The sequence below is a fragment of the Pimephales promelas genome, chromosome 14, assembly GCF_988280905.1.
Source record: "Pimephales promelas chromosome 14, fPimPro1.hap1.1, whole genome shotgun sequence".
Classification (NCBI taxonomy): Eukaryota; Metazoa; Chordata; class Actinopteri; order Cypriniformes; family Leuciscidae; genus Pimephales; species Pimephales promelas.
Window position 1 is genome coordinate 17,795,416 of NC_142782.1, and position 24,241 is coordinate 17,819,656.

Here is a 24,241-nt window from a genome sequence, read left to right on the forward strand (position 1 = left end):
TGGTACAAACAGAGATGTTTTGTTGAGGACGTTGATTGAACTGGTGCCTTGCTATGAAACAGGCTTAGACTACCATTTGGGGTCAGTATGATTTTTTTTTTTCTTCTTTTCATCGAGGATGCATTAAATTGTTCAAAGGTGGCACACTGAAGACATTTTTATAATGTTACAAAAGATTTTGGTTTCATATTATGAAAGTCCTGAAGAGTCATCATGTCCTCAATTTAAGCAGCACAACTGTTTTTGACTTTGGTAATAATAAGAAATGTTTCTTGATCACCAAATCAGCATATTGTAATGGTTTCTAAGGATCCTGTGACACTGAACATTCAGCTTTGCATCACAGGAATAAAAGTGATATTACACTATACAAAAAAGAAACATTTAAGTTATTATAATATCCCCAATATTTCTGTTTTTACTGTATTTTCGGTCAAATAAATGCAGCCGTGGTGAACCGAAAAGACTTCTTTCAACATTTCACATTTAAAAAAATCATACCGACCTCAAACTTTTGAATAGTAGTGTATGTGAATCACTTACTCAGCAGGTCATTGTATTTTTTTTTTATTTTTTTTTTTGCCGCTCAAGATTATGGTAAAGAGATGAGGGGTTTCTTCAAAGAGGGTGGAAATGTTTGTTATCTTTGGATGCATCGATGTTTCAGCCTGGTCTTTTGTATACGTATTGAACTAATAGTTATACACAAAAGCAATATGCCTGCTAGATCATAATCAAAACATGCAGTAAGGGTTCTTTTTTCATGTCTTTTTTTTTTTTGTTTCTATGGGGAAACATCCCATTTAGAGGAGACTTGTATGCATTGAAGCGACAGATTTTCGCATCCGAGTCATTATGCAGTTTTGACTTAAAGTGAATATGCTGAACTAAAATGGGACAATCAAACAGCTTCACAATATGGAAGCTGCCTCTTAAAATAATTTTTGAAAAAAATTTCGTCAGTTGGTTTTTGCTTGGCTATAATCTCATCAGAATAATGATGCTTTCAGGTTAGTAGATCGCTGTATTATGTATATCGTTTGGTCTAGAGAGGGGAAATATGCATGCCGGCCCACTTATTGTTCAAGTAGAATTGCATGGTGACCTCCGCGTTGTAAAACGAAACTACAGATGACCTTTTTTTTGTCTTAAGACTTGAAAGTGATTTTCCTTTATAGCTATATCTTTTTTTTGATATTACACCTGGCATGCACTTAATGACCCTTTCTTAAATAATAATCAGTAAATGTATTCCATGTGGGATTAATTGACCGTGTAATACTCCCAACTTATGGGACGCATAAGGCCTCAAATATTTTTTTTTTTTCGCTTGGGATGCGTTTCCCCTTTAATGGTGCTTTACGACTGGTCAGGTTTCTTTTCAGTTTTTATAATGTGTAAGCAAAAAGATGATGTTAAATCGGTGATATGGAACAAGACATACTCTTGTTAAGGATTTTTAATGAACTGTAGTCATACTCCGCCAACTGACCTAGATACCCATGGTCCATTTTCACTCGCTTTGTTCACATAAAACCAGTTCAGTTTGTGCCATGCACAATTGTCAAAAAAGAAGTGTTTACAGGGAAGGCTGTTGGACTACTTTTTGATTGTGCAGCTCGTCCTTTTTAACTGTTGAAAACTGTTGACTTACTTCAGGTAGTTTATGAACACTGAGCTAAACCTAGAGATATTGAAGAAAAGGAAATCTTGAAGTCTTCCATCGGTTCTGCACTTCCAACATGTCTCCACTGTGTAATATGCAAAAGCAATAACCTTTGTAAAAGCATTATTTTTTGTTTTCTTTGGTGTCTTTCTGCCTCAGATCGCCAGAGGATCGTGTCTCAAAATGAATGCGTTCAGAATGTCAGGGAGCTGAGGTCATTCATGATGAGGAGATGCTTTTTTTTTTTCATTCTTTTATGTGAAAACTTGGACCGGTTGGGCAAATATGCTTCTACAGTGTGGCTTGTTTTTGCGGTTACAACAGTCCATGTTCGGTTAGTACTTCATTTACCTGACACAACTGTGTCAGTGGTGAAGTCACATCTTTTTTTTTATCCATGTCAAATATGAAAGGGATCTTTGAGATATGTAACCTGCCGTTATGGTGTATGCTAAAGATCTTCTTTCTTCATGCTTCGTGATTAAACAGCCATTCAGCAAAATGAACTCAAACTCTTGTTCTCTCATGTATTCAGGACATTGCAAAAAAGTAAAAAAGTAGAACTCAGGGTTTATTAGTATTCAGAAAATGTCATATTGGATGCGAATGTGATCTTTGTGTCCAAAACTAAGCTTGCACTTTTACTTCAGGTGGGGAAGCAGTTCCTCAAGTCATTGGTTCCCAAAACAGTCTGCCTCACAGGTGTAGTATGATGCACCTGAATGTTTCCGTTCTTGCTCTTCCTGAATTCATGGGACGGGTGCGGAGTTTCACGGCTGAGGAAAGCGGATCTTTAGCTCTCGTCGTATCGGTAGCGCTCTGTCCAACCTTCTGTTATCCACTATATGTACAACCTCACAACCCAACTGTGAACCTCAGAACTCTACTGTTTTATACAACTATGAAGTACATGAAGCTAGCTGACGCCGATGCTGTAACAATTAACTCGCCATTTATGAATTTTATTTTATAGCATGAAATATAAAAGTATATTTATTCAAATTCTATATTTTACTCATAATCATTCTGTGCTGCTTTTTTTCGTTCTTAAAGCTTGTATATTGCTTTTTTATGATACAAAGAAATGTCAATAGATTAAAAAATGCATTTGTTTGTACAATAAAGATGCTGATTTGGCTAAATGTCTTGACATCCTTGCTTTGCTCTTTCTAGTAAAATATGCATTGCAGTTTGTGTGTTTGTGCATTAATGCTGATGTCCACTAGATGGAGCACATGCACAGAAAAGTGCTGTAAATTAAAGGGATACTCCACTTTTTTTGGAAATAGGCTCATTTTACAACTCCCCCAGAGTTAAAAAGTTGAGTTTCACCGTTTTCAAATGCATTCAGACGATTTTCTGATATTTAGATGAATCTCCATAACCAGATAGTTTCTGGTCTCATTGACTTCCATATGAAACAAAAAAATACTATGGAAGTCAATGGAACTGATATTCTTCTAAATATCAGAAAATCGGCTGAATGGATTAAAAAAAAACGGTAAAACTCAACTGTTTAGCTCTAGGGGAGTTGTAAAATGAGCCTATTTCCAAAAAAAAAAGTGGAGTATCCCTTTAAAATAGCAATAATAACATGCTGAAGCTTTGCAATTACAGTATCCACTTAATAAACCCCATGCATATTAATTTTGGAATAAAACATTCACTTTTCAATATACAACTTTTTTTTTTGTTCTAATTTAGTTAAATAAATTTAAATATATTAAAAAATTACATTGTATGTTTATTACAAATTAGTACATTTTAAAAACCTATGTAAATTCTGTGTCAATCAAAATTCAATGCAATTCCAATCTACAATGTATTGTCCCTGAGGTGACGTTTTGTCTTGACTCCATGGTGTGTTAAACTGGTCTTGATGAATGATCAGATGGGCTACCAGCTGGTGGGGACAACATTGACCTGGTAAACCTTGATCAATCTGGTTAAAGCTGGCAAACCACATTGGACCAGTAACAAACCAGCTGCCATGTTCCAAAATCCAGACTGGCCACCATAAGCTGCTTTGATTTATTTTATTTTTTTTTTTTAATGCAGGGACATAAATTTAATTCAAAGACAGTCCTAAATCACGTTTTTATATCAAGAGTCACTTCACCTGAAAATAAACAAGTTTAAGTGAAAACCAGTGCACATAGCCTAAATATTCAAATGTGTATGCTTACTTTTTGTGGTAGGCACAAAAACTTAAAGGCTAAATTATAAAACTTTAAAAGTAAATGTTTAAATATTATAGAGCTTATAGACGCAGCAAACATCATTTGAAAAATCAAAACAATACCCCTATTTGTTCAATAATGAAAAACAAACACTACATTTCTGCAAAGGAAAAATAAAACATCACTCTTTTAAAATGAAAAAATAAGTCCACACATATTTCCAACGCAGAGTGCACAAAACAAAGATAAATATATTGACCTAATTAATGATTGGTTATTCAATAAAAGTAGGCGGGCCCTGGCCTGACGCTACAAGATTGGTCAAAGCTTCTGTCTATCAAACCTACAGCACTTCCTGATGTCAATGCCCAGCTGTTGGCAAATGACCTGCATCTCCACCATCCGGCTACTTCGCGTCTATACACCAGACTCAGTGTTTGACATCATACCCGCTCAAAACACGCTGCTTTGCCAGGACAACGTTAATGTACGGAGTAGAATAGCTGAAACAGGCTTAAATAGTCCAGTGGATGAGAGGGAATCCTTTCAAATTGGATTTTTGTGTCCTTATTAAGGTCGTGCTGCACCACAGACACAAACGCTTTGCGTTGAGCCGCGCGTGCATCTCACCCGCGGACGAGGACGGCGTATTTCCACTGACAGGTGAGTTGTATTGTACGTGCCGTTGGCATCTGTATCTATATCTCTAACTGTATTGAAGATGAAGCCTAAAATGAAAACGGTAGCATCAGGGATTGTGTTGCGTCACTGGGGGTCGTCTGCCTGTCTCCAGCTGGGTACCACACTGCCAATATGATGCAGGACGCCATTACATCTAAAATAACGTGCTTATGCAGGATGCTCGGTGTTTTGTTCAGATGTAATCATGCCAATTTGCTGTAAGGATACTCTTCTATTTGATGTCTTATGCAAACTGTGGGATGGAATGATATATTTTCATGTGATGGCTCATCAATATTTAGAATTATGCTCTGCCAGTTAGACTAACAATATTATTGAGAATCACAGCCATACAGTAACTGACATCATGATAGACAGCTTAACCAATAAAATACTCTTCAGTTCTCTATGATTCTGATTATATGTAGGCTTTTTATTTTATTATGGTATTTTCAGAAAGAACCAACCTACTTTGTTTGTTTACGTGGCTGTCAGTTTTGTCCTGGAGAGAGACTAGTACCTTTGGAAAGCACCTGTATTTACAGTAGTTCTACTTTCACATTTGGCATTGTGGAAAGTGTTGAGAGTCCAAGGTACATATTGTAATTATAGATCTAGTTTATGAATGTTTTACAAATATTTAAGAGTATAGTAATTTATGATGAGTGATTAGCCTCAATAGTGATCAAAATGAACAAAACAAAAACAAACAAAAGTTGCAAATTTTACATATGTACCTCTCTGGCACACACTGCGCTTCTGTCTTTTTGCAAAGGCTAATAAAAGATGTCACTACATATTCTCCAGAAGTGGATCTTAATTCTAAGGCCTCCTATATAAGCAAGATTTTCTCCAAATAATATATTTCAATTAATTAACCATAGTTTAAGATGAATGTAATGTAACGACAACAATAATATTCATCCTCTGGCTCCTTTGGAAGTTTGCTGAGGCACCAAAGTTGAGAAACATTACACTACCCAAAATGTTTGTCAGTTGCTGAGTCAAATAGAATGATCCAATTGTTTTTTTCTAAGTTATACAAATAGCTGTAAATAAAATTTGTAAAGTTATATTGTGTTTCAAATAAACAGTTTGTTCAGGAAGGTTACATACCTGGGTGTAATAAGAATGATCAACTTTATTGCATAATTCCTAAAGTATTAGTTAATGTACTCTCAAATAGAAAGTTCAGATTATAACAGATTATGTATTATTAAATATTATACTTATCTGTTAAATATTAATCTTAATGACTTTAGATGAGTAATGAATGTCATATTTACTTGGGCAGAGCTTGCAGACTGAATTTATTCCATTTGCATTTAAATTCTTTGGCACCTCATGTCTATTTATTGCATTTAGTTCTCTAAACTTTACTTAGTGTACTTAATTATCTTACTTATTTAACAACATTGACAATGCTATCTTTTTATCAAATAGTGGTGGGACTGTGTTATGTGTAGTATGAAGTTGATTTAGCTCTGCTATCTTAAATCAACATTTAGGTATTTTAATTGTAGGTATATTTTTTCTTATCCTCCATATTAATTGTCTTTAAATTGCTGTGTTTTGCTCCTGCACTGGAGTGGATGGCAAACCTTGTGCTAGAGATTGTGCTATGTGAAGCCAAAAATCTGCTATACTATATTTTGTTGTTTGTTACGCCTCCGTGAAATCTGCTGTCTACTGCAAGTGCTGATGAGAAAATCTGTTATTGTTTCAGGAGCAACCCATGTTTTCTGTTTGTATGAGATCTTGGAGTTTTGTGTGTAGCTTGACTGGTAGAGCACAGCACTAGCCAGGTCATGGGTTCAATTCCCAGGGAGCACTGATATTGATAAATTGAATACCTTGAATGCACTGTAAGTCACTGCCTGTCACATGAAATAAGTGTATTATATTGTTGAGATTCATACTTTTGCCACCAGCAAAAGAGAGATGTACAATACCACAGGTTCTTTGGAATCAGAAACAAGAAACATTGGCAATGTTGAACATGTCGGACATCCAATGTGGCAGATTGTTGCCTGCAGACTGCTCTGCCCTCATGTGTATAATAAAAAAAAAAAAATATGAACAGTGCACACATTACAGCTCTTTCTGTTGCCATAGAAACTATAGATGTCTCAACAGCAGGTGATTCAGCTCAGATGAAACAGGGCAAATTCACACTGTGAGTTTTTAGAGAACAATATTGTTTCCAATAACAATTTTATTTGCTTTAATATATATTTTTAAAATGGTTATTTGAGCTTTTTGAGCAGTTTTAAGTTTTATGACAAAAGCAATGCACAGAAGCACAGGCCTGTAACATTGGTAAACCTCTTCTTAATACGCATCGGCTTAATATATATTCTATTGAAGAATTTGGAATTGAGCTCATGGATCCCAAGGGAGGTACATTTAGGGTACATGTTATCACATACAACAGTTCAGTTCATTATCTTCAAAGGTTTGACCAATGTCCTTCTCCAAGACTTCCTTCAGTCCCAGCAAGGCAGAGGTGCAATTGCTATCATATGTCCTTGACACTGATCCCTTTAGACAGATTGGATTTAATAAAATGTCTTCTATCTCTGTTATGTTAATTTTCAACTCTCCTTTGTCTATCTTTAGTTTTAAAAAATGTCGCAACTTGAAGATATTTGTAAAAAAAAAATTGACTTTGGTCAATTATATTGCTTTATACACTCTAAAAAATGCTGGGTTGTTTTAACCCAACTTTGGGTCAAATATGGACTAACCCAGCCGTTGGGTTAAATTTTTACATTACATTTTTAACCCAACATTTTGGGTTTGTCCATATTTGACCCAAAATTGGGTTAAAACAACCCAGCATTTTTTAGAGTGTAGAGAAAAAAATGAGAGATTCCCAGTTTCAGCCATATCGAAAGCCCAATATTCTGTAATATTAAAGGGATGGTTCACCCAAAAATGAAAAGTTGTTCCAATCCAAACCTCTATGTATTTATTTGTTCTGCTGTACACAAAGAAAGATACACTCTAAAAAATGCTGGGTTGTTTTAACCCAACTTTGGGTCAAATATGGACTAACCCAGCCGTTGGGTTAAATTTTTACATTACATTTTTAACCCAACATTTCGGGTTTGTCCATATTTGACCCAAAATTGGGTTAAAACAACCCAGCATTTTTCACTCTAAAAAATGCTGGGTTGTTTTAACCCAATTTTGGGTAAAATATGGACATACCCAGCCATTGGGTAAAAAATGTCATTTAAAAATGTAACCCAATGGCTGGGTTTGTCCATATTTTACCCAAAATTGGGTTAAAATAACCCAGCATTTTTTTAGAGTGTATTTGGAAGAATGTTTTAATCAAACAGATCTCAACCCCATTAGTATGTATGTTTTCCTACTATGGAAGTCAATGGGGATTGAGATCTGTTTAAGAGGTTCTGAAAGTGCTGTATCACTGCTTACAGAAGGTTGTGTGAGTGACAGACCCAAATCACTGCTGCTTTATTGTATTTTCTCATTAGCCAAATATCTTAATGTTGTGATTACTGTCTTTTCTGGTGTTAAGGCATTCCTGCGCTGTGTCGGAGATGTTGGCATGTCTCTAATAAGATCAGTCACAAACATGATCCCTGCACGATCTCATCTATAGCATCTTATTAACTCACTGTCATCTATTGTCTGCAACACATTTTTTCTCCCTCTTCATCTTTCTGACATTTTCCCCTCTGCTAAAGAAACTCTTTAAGCCTCTTAAAAGTCTGCATCCGTACTCCTAACAATTTTAACCTTAAGACCTTTTGTAAGTGTTAAGATGCTTCAGATGCTGAATTACTTTTTTCTTTACTAGGATTTTTTCTTTAATTATAATTTTCTTTACTAGGATTTTTTCTTTAATTTTTAATTTTTCTTTAATCTCTCTCTCTGCCTTTTTAGAATTACACTTCACTAGGGCCTCCACAAACATGTCATTTTATGCATTTCAATGACATATTACTTTTGTAGGACACAGACATATTTAGATTTCCATGATTTGTTGCGTCTGTGCTATGTTCCGCATTATGGCCCTGTCATCTAACATCACCATGATCATTTCGAGGAAGCTTGTGCATGAGAATTGACGTCATCCATAGCAACGAAGACTCACTCATAGTTTAGGAGTTGTCATTTCTCCTCACTAAGTGTAGATCTGAAAGGTGTTGTGAAAAAAAAAAAAAAACTTTTAAGAGAAAACTCCTATAGTTAAAATATTTTAGTGCGATTTAGGAGTACTCCTAGTGGTAAGATAAAATTATTTGTGAATACGGCCCCAGGTTTTCAAATTGATTTTGATTTTTATCTATTAGAGGGGTAAAATTATTGTTAAAAAGAGCATTAAGTGAAGCTGTGATAAAAATACCAAGATATCTAAAGCCATCTTGTGATATTCGGAAAGGGGGGATGATTTTAGGTATTCTAAAGAGGAGATATTTAAAGGTAATGCAATGGATTTCGAAAGATTTATTTTATAGCCAGAGAGACTACTGTAGTAAGAAATACATTACAACAATACAGGAATAGACTGGTCTGGTTTAAGCTTAAATATTAATACGTCATCACCAGCATACAACAATGCGCAATGATCTTCTCCTCCCACTGCAATGCCATGGAAGTGTTTGCTCTGTCTAATAAGTTCTGCTAGGGGTTCAATGACTAGAGCGAAGAGCAAAGGTGAAAGGAAGCAAAACCCTGCCTTGTGCCTCTCCCTATATTGAATGAATCTGAGGTGAGACTGTTCGCGACCACTGCAGGATTAGAGTAAAGCAATGCCACCTATCTGATCAAATTATCCCCTAGGTTAAATTTCCTAAACAAAAAGTCCCACTCAACTCTGTCAAAAGCATCAAGAGAGAGAACAAGTGCAGGGTGCCATTCCTTTTGAACCAAATGTATAACATTTAACAGTCTGTATATATTATCAGTGCTGTAACGCGAATTCACAAACCCTGTCTGCTCTGGTTTAACAATCTTAGGTAATATGCTCTCCAACATGCCAGGGCCCGTTTTCACAAATAATCTTAATACAAAGAGTAGCTCCTAGTGACAAAATTCAAAGAAAATTCTTAGAAATGTGGGCATTTACTCTTAAAATGAAAGAAAAATCCTAGTAAAGAAAATAGTAATTCAGAAATCATCTTAACCCTTAAAAGAGGTCTTAAAGGTGCATTGCGAAACATTTAATTTTTAATTTCGTTTTTCTAACCCATACATGCTTAAAGCGATTGCCTCTATAATCCTGTACAGTAAAATAAATAAGAGGTAAAATAATAAATACAGTAAAATAATAAATTGTGTATTCGCTGCCATTCTCCGTATCAGCGAAGCGAAGACAACTCGAGCGACAAAACTTTCAACTTTCGAAAAAAGTTGATGGATTCAAAGAGAATGTCTTGTAGTTCATTCCAAACCCCAACAAAACTTAACGTAAGAAAATAAAACTTTTGTCTAGTGCCACGAAAAGGGCCACATTGGAGTCAGACAGGCGTCGGAATAAGACGAGAGTCAAAATCGGAAAGGCTTTCAACAATTGGAGAGATCTCCTCGACTGCTCTAGGGCTCAAACGGGATCCTATACAAATTAATAATTAATATTGTTCATGAACATGTTTCCATAATGATACAATCATGAGTGAATACAGTAAGCACATAAAACAGTTCAACATGGAGATAGATGGAAACAAAAACCGAAATTTTCTACTACTCCCGTTTTCCCCTCACACACACACATAAGCGTGTAATTTACTCAAATGCCTTTCCTTTCATATATTTAAAATGATTAGCAGATTTATTACTTTATTACGTCTGAAGACATTATGACTGTAACAAAAGATTTGTGCGGCTGATGGTCCTTTAGTTATGATCAGCTCGTGCGGGTGTTGTCCATGAGTATGCACTCCTCTGGTTGCAGTTTTGCTTGTCGCCAGAGGGGGCGTAGTTCTGCAAAAACTCAGAGACTTGCGCAATGCACCTTTAAGGTCAAAATGTTTAGGAGTATGGACGAGGACTTTTAAGAGGCTTACAAGTTTCTTTAGCAGAGGGATACAATGGCAGAGAGATGAAGAGGGAGAAGAAATGTGTTGCTGACAATGGATGACAGTTAGTTAATAAGACGCTATAGATTGACATCCAGCCCGAATTTTCCTTTGAGTATGGCCTTGTGTTCATCCACCATCTGGGCTAACAGTAAACACTGTTCCTCTTTCCAGTAGGGCTTTCTCGTCCTTCTTGGTTTTGATTCCATGTTTGTTACATTAAAAAAACAACATTCAAACCAATACTTAAATAGACAGCAATCAGTGTAATTGAAAAGTTTTTATGAAAGTTTTTTGAACAATTTTTTATCATTCTAAGCCAATCAAATACCTTATAGGAAATTAACAGCATGGTAAATAGAAAAAAAAAGGATTTATATACACATAGTTAATGTGTGTGTATGTGTGTGTGTGTGAGAGAGAGAGAGAGAGAGAGAGAGAGAGAGAGAGAGAGAGAGAGAGAGAGAGAGAGAGAGAGAGAGAGAGAGAGATAGAGAGAGAGAGAGAGAGAGAGAGAGAGAGAGAGAGAGAGAGAGAGAGAGAGAGAGAGAGAGAATGGTCAAATAGGAAAAATTATGCATGTAATTTCAAAGTGAAGGCCTAAAAAATAGACCCTATACTTAATCACATTTTTTTTCCTTCATGGACAACCAACCAATCACAGTCTTCAAAAGATTGTGTCATACATAGCAACGGGGTCAACCCCACCAGAGTTTTTGTTTTTTCCTCTCAGATCGGTCACAAATTGTTCTTAAGCTAACACTCCTACGAGTTTTCTGAGAGGATGCTTGGAATCTTTATGAATACCCAGAACTTTAGCCAGTACTTTAGAATCTGTATTGAGGAGACTTATTGGCCTATATGATGCACAGTCTTGTGGGTCTTTGTCCTTCCTAAGTATAAGGCAGATATTTGCCATTTTCCATGTTTCAGGTATTATACCTTGATCTAAAGCAGCTTGTAAAGCGGGCATAAAAAAATTAGAAATCTCGCCAAAATGATTTATAATATTCCGAGGGGAAACCGTCAGGTGATTTATTTGATGGCATTGAATGTATTGCTGCCAAGACCTCTTCAGAAGTAACTGGAGAGAAATATTATGAAAAAAAGTTTCAAATTCTAATTGTGCAGCACGGTTTCATTGTTTTGTGAACAATTTAGTGTTTCATAATAAGTTTGAAATGCATCATTGATACAGTAAGTACAGGATCATAGTGATGCCATCCGACAACTTTAGAGATTTAATTATTCTCTCAGAGTGATTCTTTTTTATCTGATATGCTAACAGTCTACTTGATAATATGTTTGTATGCTCATGATAATTTTGTTTGGAAAGAAAAAGTAATTTTTTGTTTTATATGATTGGTGTGATCAAAATTTGAGTTAAGCTCTATGGCATAAAGCAGACAATTTAGTTTGAGTGGAAAATGTGCTATGTAAACGTTCTATTTTTTTTTATTTATTTTTTTTTTACTTCCCTTTCCCTTTTTTACTTCATTCTTGTCAATAACTGTAGATATCATGTCTTTTTTATGTGCAGCTGTATAGGAAATAATGAATCCCCAGATTGTAGCCTTAGCTGCATCCCACATTACAGCAGGGGTAATGGGTGAGTTTTTAGTATCTGACCAATAGTTTTTTATTGAATCTACATTACAAAACTTGGGGTCCGACAACATAATAGTAGATGAATTCAGTTTCCATACCTTACTTCTTGTTGTCAGAGTCCCTAATGTAATATCTATCTGAACCAGAGCATGATCTGAGATAGCAATTGAGCCAATTTGACTAAAATATGTAAGATTAAAAGAAGTTTGGGATAAAAATATATGAACCATGGGGTTTGGAAAAAAATGTGTAGGCCTAGTCTCTACCATAAGGGTTCATTTCTCTCCAGCTATCAATTAAACCAGTTTCTTTGCACAGTTTTTTTAAGAACCGAAGAGGATCTAGGATTGATTAGAATGCCTGACAAGGACTTCTCCAATCTCTCATCCTTCACGCAATTAAAGTCTCCGGCGCAGACTCCCAGTCCTTTACAGTGTTCATTGAATAAAAAGTAAAAATACAGTTTAAAACTTCAAAAACTATAACATTTTGGATTTAGATTTATCTGTCAATATTTCAATTATCAGCTTTCAAATATAAAGAATTATCGTTATCGACCAAAATGTTTATTGGTACATCCCTATTGCCATAGTTAGTGAAGTTATAACAACTTAAAGCTCCAGTCTGGAACTTTTTTTGGATTTGAGCAAGTACATGACCAGCCAGTGTTCAATCTGCTTACCTTAGCTCTGTTCAAAACGGTAAGCTTGTAATAATGTTTTTAATTCCAGTAGTACTGGTGGATTTCCACGGGAGATTCAAGCATGTCTTTGTGTCATTACGTCTCATCTGTACACATAAAAATGGAGTCTCGGCTATTAGGCTATATTGAGTGTGAGGATGTTGGAGATGGCGATTTATAGCCTTTTCTCACAGCACTTGATATAATTAAACTTATCAATTTGATGACGGATCCAGAAAGGTTCAAACGACAATCACCAGTGACAACAGATTCACCTGCTGTAAAATGCAAAAGACTTTAAAGTGAGAGTTTGGAAAGAGACTGCGACCAGCCCATGCGAAAACAATGATAATATCAGAAGGACATTACATGTAGTCACGCAATGCTGACGTTGTTAAAATTAACAATTTGAGAAAGTATAATTTGCATGGTTTTGCGTGATATGATAACTTATAAGTAATTGTTAGATTTGTCAGAACCATAACAAAAGTGGATGTTTCTTTCTAGTTATGACATTTTCCGATGAAAATTCTTATGTTGGTCATACTTGCAAAAAGTAGAATCTGTGATTCTGAATGCCAGTATCCACACCGGCGGCGACTGACAGCCACACATTCTCCTCAAAATATTGGATTAATCCGTGCTGTGCCGCGCCGAGGCACAACTATTGTAAAGTTGATAATTCCGTGAATAACTGCAATTGCAGATTTCGAACCGAGATGGTGACAAAGAGGAAAAACTGTGGACTGCAGCTTTAAAATGATATTTTTGGCACTTTTATTGATTAAAAGGTAAAAACAAGACAGGGAATAATGAGTTAAATATGTCCACATGACCACTACATGCTTCAAAAATAGTTTGTAATTACCTTTCATTTGGTTTTAAGCCTAGTTCATTGCACAGCCGGTCCATTTTTTTCCAGCTCATTGCTTATGCTGAGCACATCAGCATTTATCATCAAAAATGCAGAAGGTGTTTCAATGGGAATCCTGTAGTTTCTCTCCACCAAAGTATTCTCGTCACTTGATAAACTTAAAGGGTTAGTTCACCCAAAAATGAAAATTCTGTCAGTATTTACTCACCCTCATGTTGTTCCAACCCCGTAAGACCTTCGTTCATCTTCGGAACACAAATTAAGATATTTAAGATATTAAGATCGCTCCTGCATACAGTCCATAGGCTTCTTGAGGGACTGGCTCTTGCTGTCCCCGAAAAGTCATTAAAGACATCGTTAAAATAGTCCATGTGACTACAGGGGCTCAATCTTAAGTTTATCAAACGACGAGAACGCTTTTGTGCGCAAAAAAACAACAAAAATAACGACTTTATTTCAACTATTCACTTCCTTCTCCGTGAGCCTGTAAGTCAGTTAACGTAGTGTGATTGCGTAGAGCTACGTCACACGTAGGCTCACTATTGGCCGACGCTGGTCATGTGTGTGTGATGCGTGTGACGTACAATAACAGAAGCTTACGCTATTAAACTAGTAACCTGACTCGTGCAGAGGGAGAAATAAACGAATAGTTGAAATAAAGTCGTTATTTTTGTTGTTTTTTTTGCGCACAAAAGTGTTCTCGTCGTTTGATAAACTTAAGATTGAGCCCCTGTAGTCACTTGGACTATTTTAACGATGTCTTTAATGACTTTTCGGGGACAGCAAGAGCCAGTCCCTCAAGAAGCCTATGGACTGTATGCAGGAGCGATCTTAATATCTTAAATATCTTAATTTATGTTCCGAAGATGAACGAAGGTCTTACGGGGTTGGAACAACATGAGGGTGAGTAAATACTGACAGAATTTTCATTTTTGGGTGAACTAACCCTTTAAGATTGAGCCACGGTAGTCACTCAGAGTATTTTAGCTATGTCTTTCATAACTTTGGGGCCAGCCAGTTTCGATCCGTTAAGAAGCCTATATGGAGGAGTGATCCAGCTCTCAGATTTCATCAAAAATATCTTAATTTGTGTTCCGAAGATGAACGAAAGTATTATGGGGTTGGAACAACATGAGCGTGAGTAATTACTGACAGAATATTTCTTTTGGGTGAATGAACCCTTTAATAGAGAACCAATTAATGTTGTTAAGGAACTCAAGTGGGTCTTCTATTTGACAACAAACTTACTTTCATTCCTCATTTGAAATCATTAAAAATCAAGTGTCTTAAAGCTATGAATGTAATGAAAGTATTGGCAAAAAAAAAAAAAAAAAATGTCAGCATATTACAGTGTTCTTTTGAGAACTCTATAGAACTCTAATCTGTTCCCGTCTGGACTATGGAAGCATAATATATGACTCTGCCAGAAAATCATATAAGCAGATGCTTGACTCAGTACATCATCAGGGCTTACGACTTGCCTTGGGAGCATTTAGAACTTCGCCAGTGCAATGTTTGTACATTGAAGCCAATGAACCTTCACTTCAATATAGACGATTAAAGCTCTCACTCCAATATTCTGTCAAAATAAAGGGAAATAAAACCAATCCATCCTATTCTACAGTAATTAACCCACAATTTACTCCTTTGTATGAGAACAAACTTAAACGCATCAGATAAACCACATTTGGAGAACTTGAACACAAATTTGAACATTTTAAATCAAATTTAATTCTATATCTCCCTGGAAATTAAAAAAGCCTAATATCAATTTTGATTTGGCTCATCAGAGGAAATGAGTGACTCACCCTAATGTATATAGACAGCAATATTTGGACATAAGAAACCCAATTCCCTTTTCACTTACCTCTACTCACAGATGGTTCGAAGCTAGAAAATTGTGTAACAGCAGTACTGTTGACTGGACATCAATGCTATGAAATCCGTATTCCAAAACAGTGCTCAATTTTCTCTGCTGAAGCACGTGCTTTACTTTTAGCATTGGAACATATTGAAAATACACAACAAAGGGATTCTTTAATACACAACAAGCAATGGACTCTTTAAAAATGTATCATCCTTTTTAGTGGACTATTTTAACCAAAGTGGATTATCTACTAAATCAGTTCTCGAGTATTATCTTTTGCTGAGTTCTAGGCCATGTTGGACATTCAGGAAATGAATGAGCTGATGCAGCTGCTAAGGAAGCTCTTAATCAGGGAGTTAATGAATGTCAAATTCCTCCTTCATATATCTAACAAATTATTAAGCCATACATATTAAATAAGTGGCAAGAAGAGTGGAATATCTGCAAGAGAAATAAATTGTACAAAACTCATCCGGAAATTACAAAAATACTTTTTATCACTCTTCAAACTAGACTTAATCAAGTGGTCTACACCAGATGTCGTATGGATCACACAAGTTTGACCCATGTTTTTTTTTTTTTACTTAAAGCTAAAGAACCAACTTGTAAGATTCCCTGTCAAACATATTTTATTGAATTGTCCTGGACTTAATACAAGCAGAATGTTCTTTTATGAAGTTACTTCACTTATGGACATATTTTTTTTTTTTCATATGTTAATATGTCACTTTCTAATGTAAATTCTGTGGTATCATATAACTTGGTGTTTTTGTATTTGTTTTTATTGTATTTATATGATATTTGTATTTTTGTAATTTAATTTTTGCTTTGTAAATAGCTTTGAATGCTGACACAGCATTAAATGAAATAATCTGAATCTTAATCTGCGGACAAGCGATGCTCTTCCAGCTCATACTCCATCTTCACTGGAACCTGCATGGTGTCTTCAAACACTTTGAAGATTTTATTATTATTATTTATTTTTTTTGTAGTTTCCACAAAAATATTAAACAACTTTTGTGCTGACTCAACATTGATGATAAGAATTGTGCCTGAGCACTAAATCAGCATATTAGAATGATTTCTGAGGGATCATGCGACACTGAAGACTGGAGTAATGGTGCTGAAAAGTCAGCTTTGCATCACAGGAATACATTTAATTTCAAAATATAATCAGACTCAGAAAGAGCTTTACTGCCAAGTATGTTTGCACACACGAGGAATTTGTTTTAGTGACCGTAGAAGCTTCTTAAGTGCCCTTGTCTTCTGTTTCCTGAAACACATCCTCTTCATGGGGGGTTTCGACCTACCTCCTCCTATGGTCGAAACTGGTATTATGATGAGGTATGCTTGATTAAAGTCACTACGAAGAAAAATCAGTCACCTGTTGCAGCACTGCACTTGCAAAAACTTGCAGAAGACTGTCTGGAAAGAAGGAAACCCTTCGGGACCGCGTATATTAACATAGAAAAGGGTTATAAATTGTAATAATATTTCATAATATTTCTGTTTTTACTCTATTTTTGATTTAAAAAAAAATAAGCCTGGGTGAGCATAAGAATCTTCTTTAAAAACATTGAGAAATCTTAACAACCCCACTCTTTTGAACAGTAGTGTAGCTACAGTATGTCTAATTAATGCCATTAGGAATTCATATTCAAGCCATGTGGACAAATACAGCCAAACAAACTAATACAGGCTGTGGACGGGAAACATGTGTGTTGTTAACAGTATTGATTGGATTCTTCACACTCGATTGTGCTAGTTAAATCATGCTGCTTTCAGGTAAACAGCAAGTGGATTCCACGCCTCTGGCTGGAGTATTTTAACTTAACTTAACTTGATGCCTCACAAGTGTGTTTGGTTGAATTAGTCTGAAATGGAGTCTGAAAATTAAACTTTGATGATTTCCTAAAGGTATTTGTATTTTAGTAACAAGCCTTTCTGTTGTCTCTTTTTCTCTTTCAGTATTTCTAAATATCTGACGCTTGGGATGACCTTCACCAACTCTACCATGCAGATATTAGCCATGTGAAAGATCTGGAGGAGCATAATGGGTATGAATGTCTGTACAAATTGTATTATAGTGTTTACTGATCACTTGTTTTGGAACTAAATGGTCATGAACCTACATGTTTAGAAGAAAAACACTGGGTAACATTTATATGAATAATTTAGTACAAATAAAAAAAAAATGATATGACCCATTAAAAAGAAATGGCAAAATTAATTTTGTTATAAATTGTTTTCGGTTAGCAGCATCCATTTTTTTCTGTCATCCTTTGGTATATGATCAGATATGATCACACTGCCATTCATTTAAGTGCTATTAAACCATTCAAACGCAATAAGACACATACAAAAATAATGTTGTCTGTGAAGCAACTCTGTGAACAAACACCTGAAACATGCATAATGTTTTTTCAGACAGCGTGCCATCCCGTGAGCGCTCAATTTTGGTTATTAATTAATTAATAGAAATGTACATTTCCGGGGTATGGGAAATGTCTTATTCTTTCTAAGTACTACTAAGAGTAAGTAGTCAAGATCTATGATTAGTGACTCCAGATATGAGCTCGAGACACAGACAACGTTACGTGTGATATGAAAAAGAATTTATTAACTAGACTAAACATTTAAACATACACATGCATACAGTTTACCAAGGGAAAGAGAGCTGAAGTAGAATACAGAAAAGCAAGAAGTTCTAGCATTGTTCTGATGTTCAGCAGATCAACAGCCTGAGCAAACCATCAGTTTAGTTCTTGTGCCCTTCTTGAAAAGGGGTAAGGATGCTCAAACAATGAGACTAAGTAGTAAAACTCTTACCAGTCTTAAGGTGTCATGTAACAGGACAATGGGTTCTGCAGTGCCACTGTTGACTTCATAGAACTTTTTTTGGGAGAGTGAGTTTGTTGGATTATTCATTAAATATAATGAATTATTTGTGTGATTGGTCCAGACACTACAACACCCAATGAGTTAAAAATGAATGGAAAGAGTTGTGAGAGAATAGGATGTGCGTCAGATCCGTGGCGAAAAAAGGTGGATAATAACCCTGGGTGACATACTTGGGGGTACGGAAGCCCTGAACCGCAACCTAAAAAAAAAAAATCTGTAAAAAAAAAAAAAATCTAGCATTTCGAGATTAAAGTCGAAATGTTTCGAGATTAAAGTCGAAATGTTTCGAGATTAAAGTTGGAATGTTTCGAGATTAAAGTCGGAATGTTTCGAGATTAAAGTCGGAATGTTTCGAGATTAAAGTCGGAATGTTTCGAGATTAAAGTCGAAATGTTTCGAGATTAAAGTCGAAACATTGTGCATTCATAACAGTGCGCATCCACTGGTGTGTGTGTGTGAAGTCGAACTGCCATGGATAAACAAAAAATAGTAGCTTTTTACTTTTATCTGGGCTTTCAACAAAATCTACACACGTCACACGTGCTGAGGTGTTTTCGTGCTCGTCTAGTCAACACTATCTGGGTCGAGAACACAACAACAGTAACTGTTCGGTCTCCCTCTTCAACGTATCGCTCTGTATACATTTTAAGTGTATCATTCTGTATCCAATCATTTGGCCGGATCCTGTGATTTCCTAAGATTTAATAACCACTTATGGTTGAGGAGAGATTCTCTGATATGATTGTAAAGCACTTTGAGTGTAGGCATATATGAAAGCGCTATAAATGCCCTATTCATTCATTCATTCATTCATTCATTCATAAAGCTGGAATTCTCCATCCAGTCTGAAAAGTGTTTTCCGTGTTGGTTTTCCTATAGGCTAAAGTCTATTCCGGCGCATTATATTTTATAACGATAAAGTAAGATAAGTAATTCAGATAAAAGTAAAAAGCTACTATTTTGTGTTTATCCATGGCAGTTCGACTTCACACACACACACGCGCGCGCGCTCTGAGCCAGTGGACGCGCACTGTTATGAATGCACAATGTTTCGACTTTAATCTCGAAACATTTCGACTTTAATCTCGAAACATTTCGACTTTAATCTCGAAACATTCCGACTTTAATCTCGAAACATTCCGACTTTAATCTCGAAACATTCCGACTTTAATCTCGAAACATTCCGACTTTAATCTCGAAACATTCCGACTTTAATCTCGAAACATTTCGACTTTAATCTCGAAACATTTCGACTTTAATCTCGAAACATTTCGACTTTAATCTCGAAATGCTAGATTTTTTTTTTTTTTTTTACAGATTTTTTTTTTTTTTTTACAGATTTTTTTTTTTACTGACTTTTTTTTTTTTTAGGTTGCGGTTCAGGGCTTCCGTATGGGGGACCACAACCTTTCTTTTTTTTTTTTACTGCTGGAATGTAGACTTGCATGACTTGGACTTGACTTGGGACTTGTCTTAACTCGAAAATTGAATGCAAAGACTTGAGTCTTGCAAATGATCCCAATCATGCCATCTCTGCAATAATGTTCTGAAATCAATGCTAAATGCAAATAATACAAATATAATATAAATAAAATGCAAATACTCCAGATGTGTTCAAAACTTGAACACATCTGGAAGTCTCCCAGTGGTTTGAACAGGGCATAATGTTAGCTTCTGCAGTTAATTTCACAAAACATACAGTTGATCAGTCTTTTTAATCTACATCATGTTGCTAATTTTAGCATATTGCTGGCCCTATGTGTTTTTGGATCATTTTAATACATTTAAAACCTTTTTTAAAGGACATATGTGTTTACTTTTGCACTGTAAACATTTTTTAATCAAATGTTTGGTGGCCATTTAATGTAAAATTTTATGTGTGGTTCCTGAAGCACAACCAAAGCAAAAATCTGTTGATATTTCTTGCACTTCAATTTTGGATTGCTTATGGCCATACAGACTGAAACATTTCATTTAATAGTACAGAGGAGAACAACACGGGAGGGTCTTTTCATAATATGGCTATGATATTGTATGTGACTCATTTGAACAAGAAATGGCTGGTTGACTGAATGTATGGCAGATCCAGGAGTCATGTTGAGGGAAGAGAGGCAGCATTTGTGGTGACATCCTCCCTCTTCTGGCTATATTATGCATTGCTCCACAGAATGAGCAGATCCCAAATGGAGTAAGACTGTGTTAAATCTTATGACAGTAAAAGAACAGTTTTCTTTTAAAGTCACAATTTCTATTTAATTGGGCTTGTAAAACAAAATCAAAATCTTTCCAAATAGCCAAGTACACCAAGTCGGGCATAACATAAGGTGGCATGTGTGTTGCAGGGATGGCTGAGAGGTCGTGTGTGGCGGTGAGCAGCTGAGGTCGGCTGTGATCTGGGTCTTCTCTTCTGACTGGGAGCATGTACAGGAGGAATGGAATTCCTGCCAGCGTCAGCATCACCTCTCGCCACACACAGGTACTAAAACATATCCCATTTGTTTTTACGAAAGAGTTTAACCATGACAGCATCTGTCCTGAAATAAACCTTTTGACCTTAAATCTTTTTTTTTTTTTTAACATAGATATATTATTTAATTTCATTTAGTCTTATTGCCAGGATTAATATCAGAAAGGCCAGCAAAAACGGCATTTATTAATCTAAGTTAATATTAATTCTAACATTTACTAATATGTTATTAAAATCAAAGGTTGTATTAGTTAACATTAGTTAATGCACTGTGAACTAACATGAACGCACAATGAACAGCTGTATTTGTATTAACTAACATTAACAAAGATTAATAAACACTGTAACTAATGCATTGCTCATCGTTAGTTCACGTTAGGTAATGCATTTACTAATGTTAATGAACATTATTGTAAAGTGTTACCAACTGAACATTAAACTGTGCATAATGGATTATAACTGAGGGATTTATTGAAGCTGATCATTACAGCTTCGCGATGCGTGTGATTGTTCAACGACAGCGGCCAAGTTTAATCACTTGATATTGGCTTGCAAAGGGGAATCAGATCAGATAAATAGCTGGTTGTTACATGCTGCTGATCCATACATGCTGATCCATTCAAATGCACACTGGCAGGATCCTGCTCCAGTGAGACAGTGTTACTGTATGTCATTGACTCATTGTCATGCTGTGTGAACTGGAACTCATCTAGAGAGTCAGCGATAGTTCAGCAGTTGTGACACATTTATTTTTGTGAAGCAAATTGACACAGTTTCATAAGGTAAGGGGTTAAAAAAATTCTATGAAGCCAGAGGTTTTCTGCGCTGGGACAGGGGCCTTACTAAAATATTTTTCAACACCATTTTTAGATTGATCTAGCCCAAACGAATCGGCCAGTTAGAAGTTTAATTGCAGTTGTGGTGCTTTATGCCTCATTTTCTCTTTGTAAAACATAAGATTGTGAAATAGTATAACAGTTTAATGTTATTTTTTTTGTTTTGTATTTTTATATTTTAAAATGTAAATTCTTCCTGTGATGGTAAAGTTGATTTTTTTTTTTTTTTAGCAATTGTCATATGATACTAATATGTTAATTTGGTGCTCAAGAAACATTTTTTTTATTACTATCAATATTGAAAACGGTTGTTCTGTTTATTATTGTGGAATCCTTTTTCAGGATTATTTGATTAATAGAATTTTCAAAAGAACAGCATTTATTTGAAATAGAAGTTTAGTAACATCATTTCTTTACGTTCAACTTTCAATTTAATTGAATGTATACTTGCTGTATAACAGTAATTTCTTCCACAAAACTTTTGAATGGTAGCGTACAGCGTTTGTAATAACCAGAAACGAGGGCATTAACGAATCTGCTAGCAATTAAGAGTGCACACAGAACAGATAAGACTTTACATCAGTACGGATATTACTGGATGGAATGGGGAGACTTCAAAGGGGATCTGTCTGGATCATTTGCCATGGAGAAATCGTTCTTTTCATAGTGACTGTATCTTTCCTTCTCAGGCCTTTGTTATGTGGTCTATTTTTGTCTGGCTTTAATTATCATATGGGTTGGATTGGCTCATTGCCTGTTAATAAAGTGATGTGGTTGCATTCTGATCCACTTTTACCATCTGGGCTGAATAATCAAATGGAATAAAGCAATTCAGATGGACAATGGTAATTAAACTGATTAAATGTCCGCAGGAAGAGTGCAACTGGCCATGATTCTTTGTCCATGTGGATTTTATAGGTGTATGAAATATCATCCCTGATTTTTCTCCTAAAGTTTTTCCCTCCCTTTCCTGTCTAACTGTTTTCCTCCTGTGTTTGCAGGACAGCAGTAGTTCTGAGTCCCTGGATGGACGGAGCTTGGACTCTGCCAAGAGCTTTGACGCGGTGGTGTTTGACATGCTCAAAGTGACCCCTGAGGAGTTTGCTGTAAGTTTATAAATACTCCAGTTTATACCTGGTCTCATGAAAAAAAAAAAAAAAACTTTTTACTTTTTTTCCTACAGAAATTAAGTTTCTGTAGGTATGCATTGCTTCATTTTCTATGTGAAATGACCACTAGGGGTGCTAAAAGCCCTACCAATTTAACTCCCATTGACTGATACAGAGAGGAAGTTTATCACTTAATATAAACCTAAACTTCAGTCTGTTCCTCACTCAAAGCTTATGTTCGGTGTATTTTAAAGTTGAATGTTGTTTTAAAATTATATTTAAAATCCAGGTAGATGATTTGAGTTTAGGGTTGAAGGGAAAGAAATGCATTACTTTTGGTTGATTTTAACACTAGTTGATAGTTGACATTTATCTGAGATAAGTGTGAAAAAATAAAACTATTCTTTGTGCCTCTCAATGAGGGTTTGACATGGATATTGCTGTGATTTTAAACTATTTACACATTTCTTGACTTCATCATTATATATATTATCAGACCATTGCTCACACTTATTCATGTCAATACCAACTCTGACTTTAAGTGCACAATGGGCTAGTATTTAAATTTTTTTTTTACATTTATTTACAACTTTCCATCCCATAATTATAGTAACGTCAAGTATTTAGTTACCTTTTCATTTTATATATCTATTTTTATATTTATAGAAACCCACTATGCTCAATTAAAGGGGAGCTTGGCAACTATTTCAACTTAATAAAAACGTTTAGAAAACATTTGGATGGTTAAATAACCGGTTCTGGTCAGAATGGTGACTTTCACCATTCGCTCCCTCCAGCGTTCCCAGGTGGAAAACCAACCTTGCAACAAGGGGACTAACGTCCCGGTAAGGTGATATCGAGCGAGAAACACAAACTGTTTTATGGCAATTCGACATTAACACATATGCCATATGATACTGTGTATGATGTATTACACACCTCGGTAGGCATAGCTCAACACAATAAATTTGGTCGGCTCCGATAATAACAAATGCTCATGAGCAGCAGTAGAAAGAGGGAGGAGGCAGGTGAGTTTTTCTAAGACAGTGTTGTGAATTATATGCTCCACAGCTGTAGGGGGAGCTCGGTGAGACAACATGTGACAACAAAAGTGAAAATCAGCTAAGAAATGACTAGAATTGCCAAGTTACCCCTTTAAAGTTGCCATAAGTAACTTTTTCCACTGCAAAAACAAACACCCCTAAAAAAGTCAATAGTACTTTTGTAAAATGCTATGAATTTAAACATGTACATTCACATGAGATAATCACTGACAAAAACGTGCAAGTAAAAATGCTAAAAATTAAGTGCCCTGCAATT

The 24,241-nt window shown here is 35.6% G+C and overlaps 1 protein-coding gene across 1 annotated transcript in view; it reads left to right on the forward strand.

Moving 5' to 3' along the window:
• Positions 1 to 4,192: 4,192 nt before the first annotated feature.
• The window catches only part of ralgps1 (Ral GEF with PH domain and SH3 binding motif 1), a 117,127-nt gene continuing 97,078 nt past the window's right edge, over positions 4,193 to 24,241 (forward strand). The window contains exons 1-4 of the mRNA XM_039680991.2: positions 4,193 to 4,509; positions 17,577 to 17,665; positions 20,852 to 20,985; positions 22,814 to 22,918. Coding sequence (XP_039536925.2) covers positions 20,929 to 20,985; positions 22,814 to 22,918 — 162 coding nt within the window. The 5' untranslated portion in view covers positions 4,193 to 4,509; positions 17,577 to 17,665; positions 20,852 to 20,928. The remainder of the gene's footprint in view (positions 4,510 to 17,576; positions 17,666 to 20,851; positions 20,986 to 22,813; positions 22,919 to 24,241) is intronic.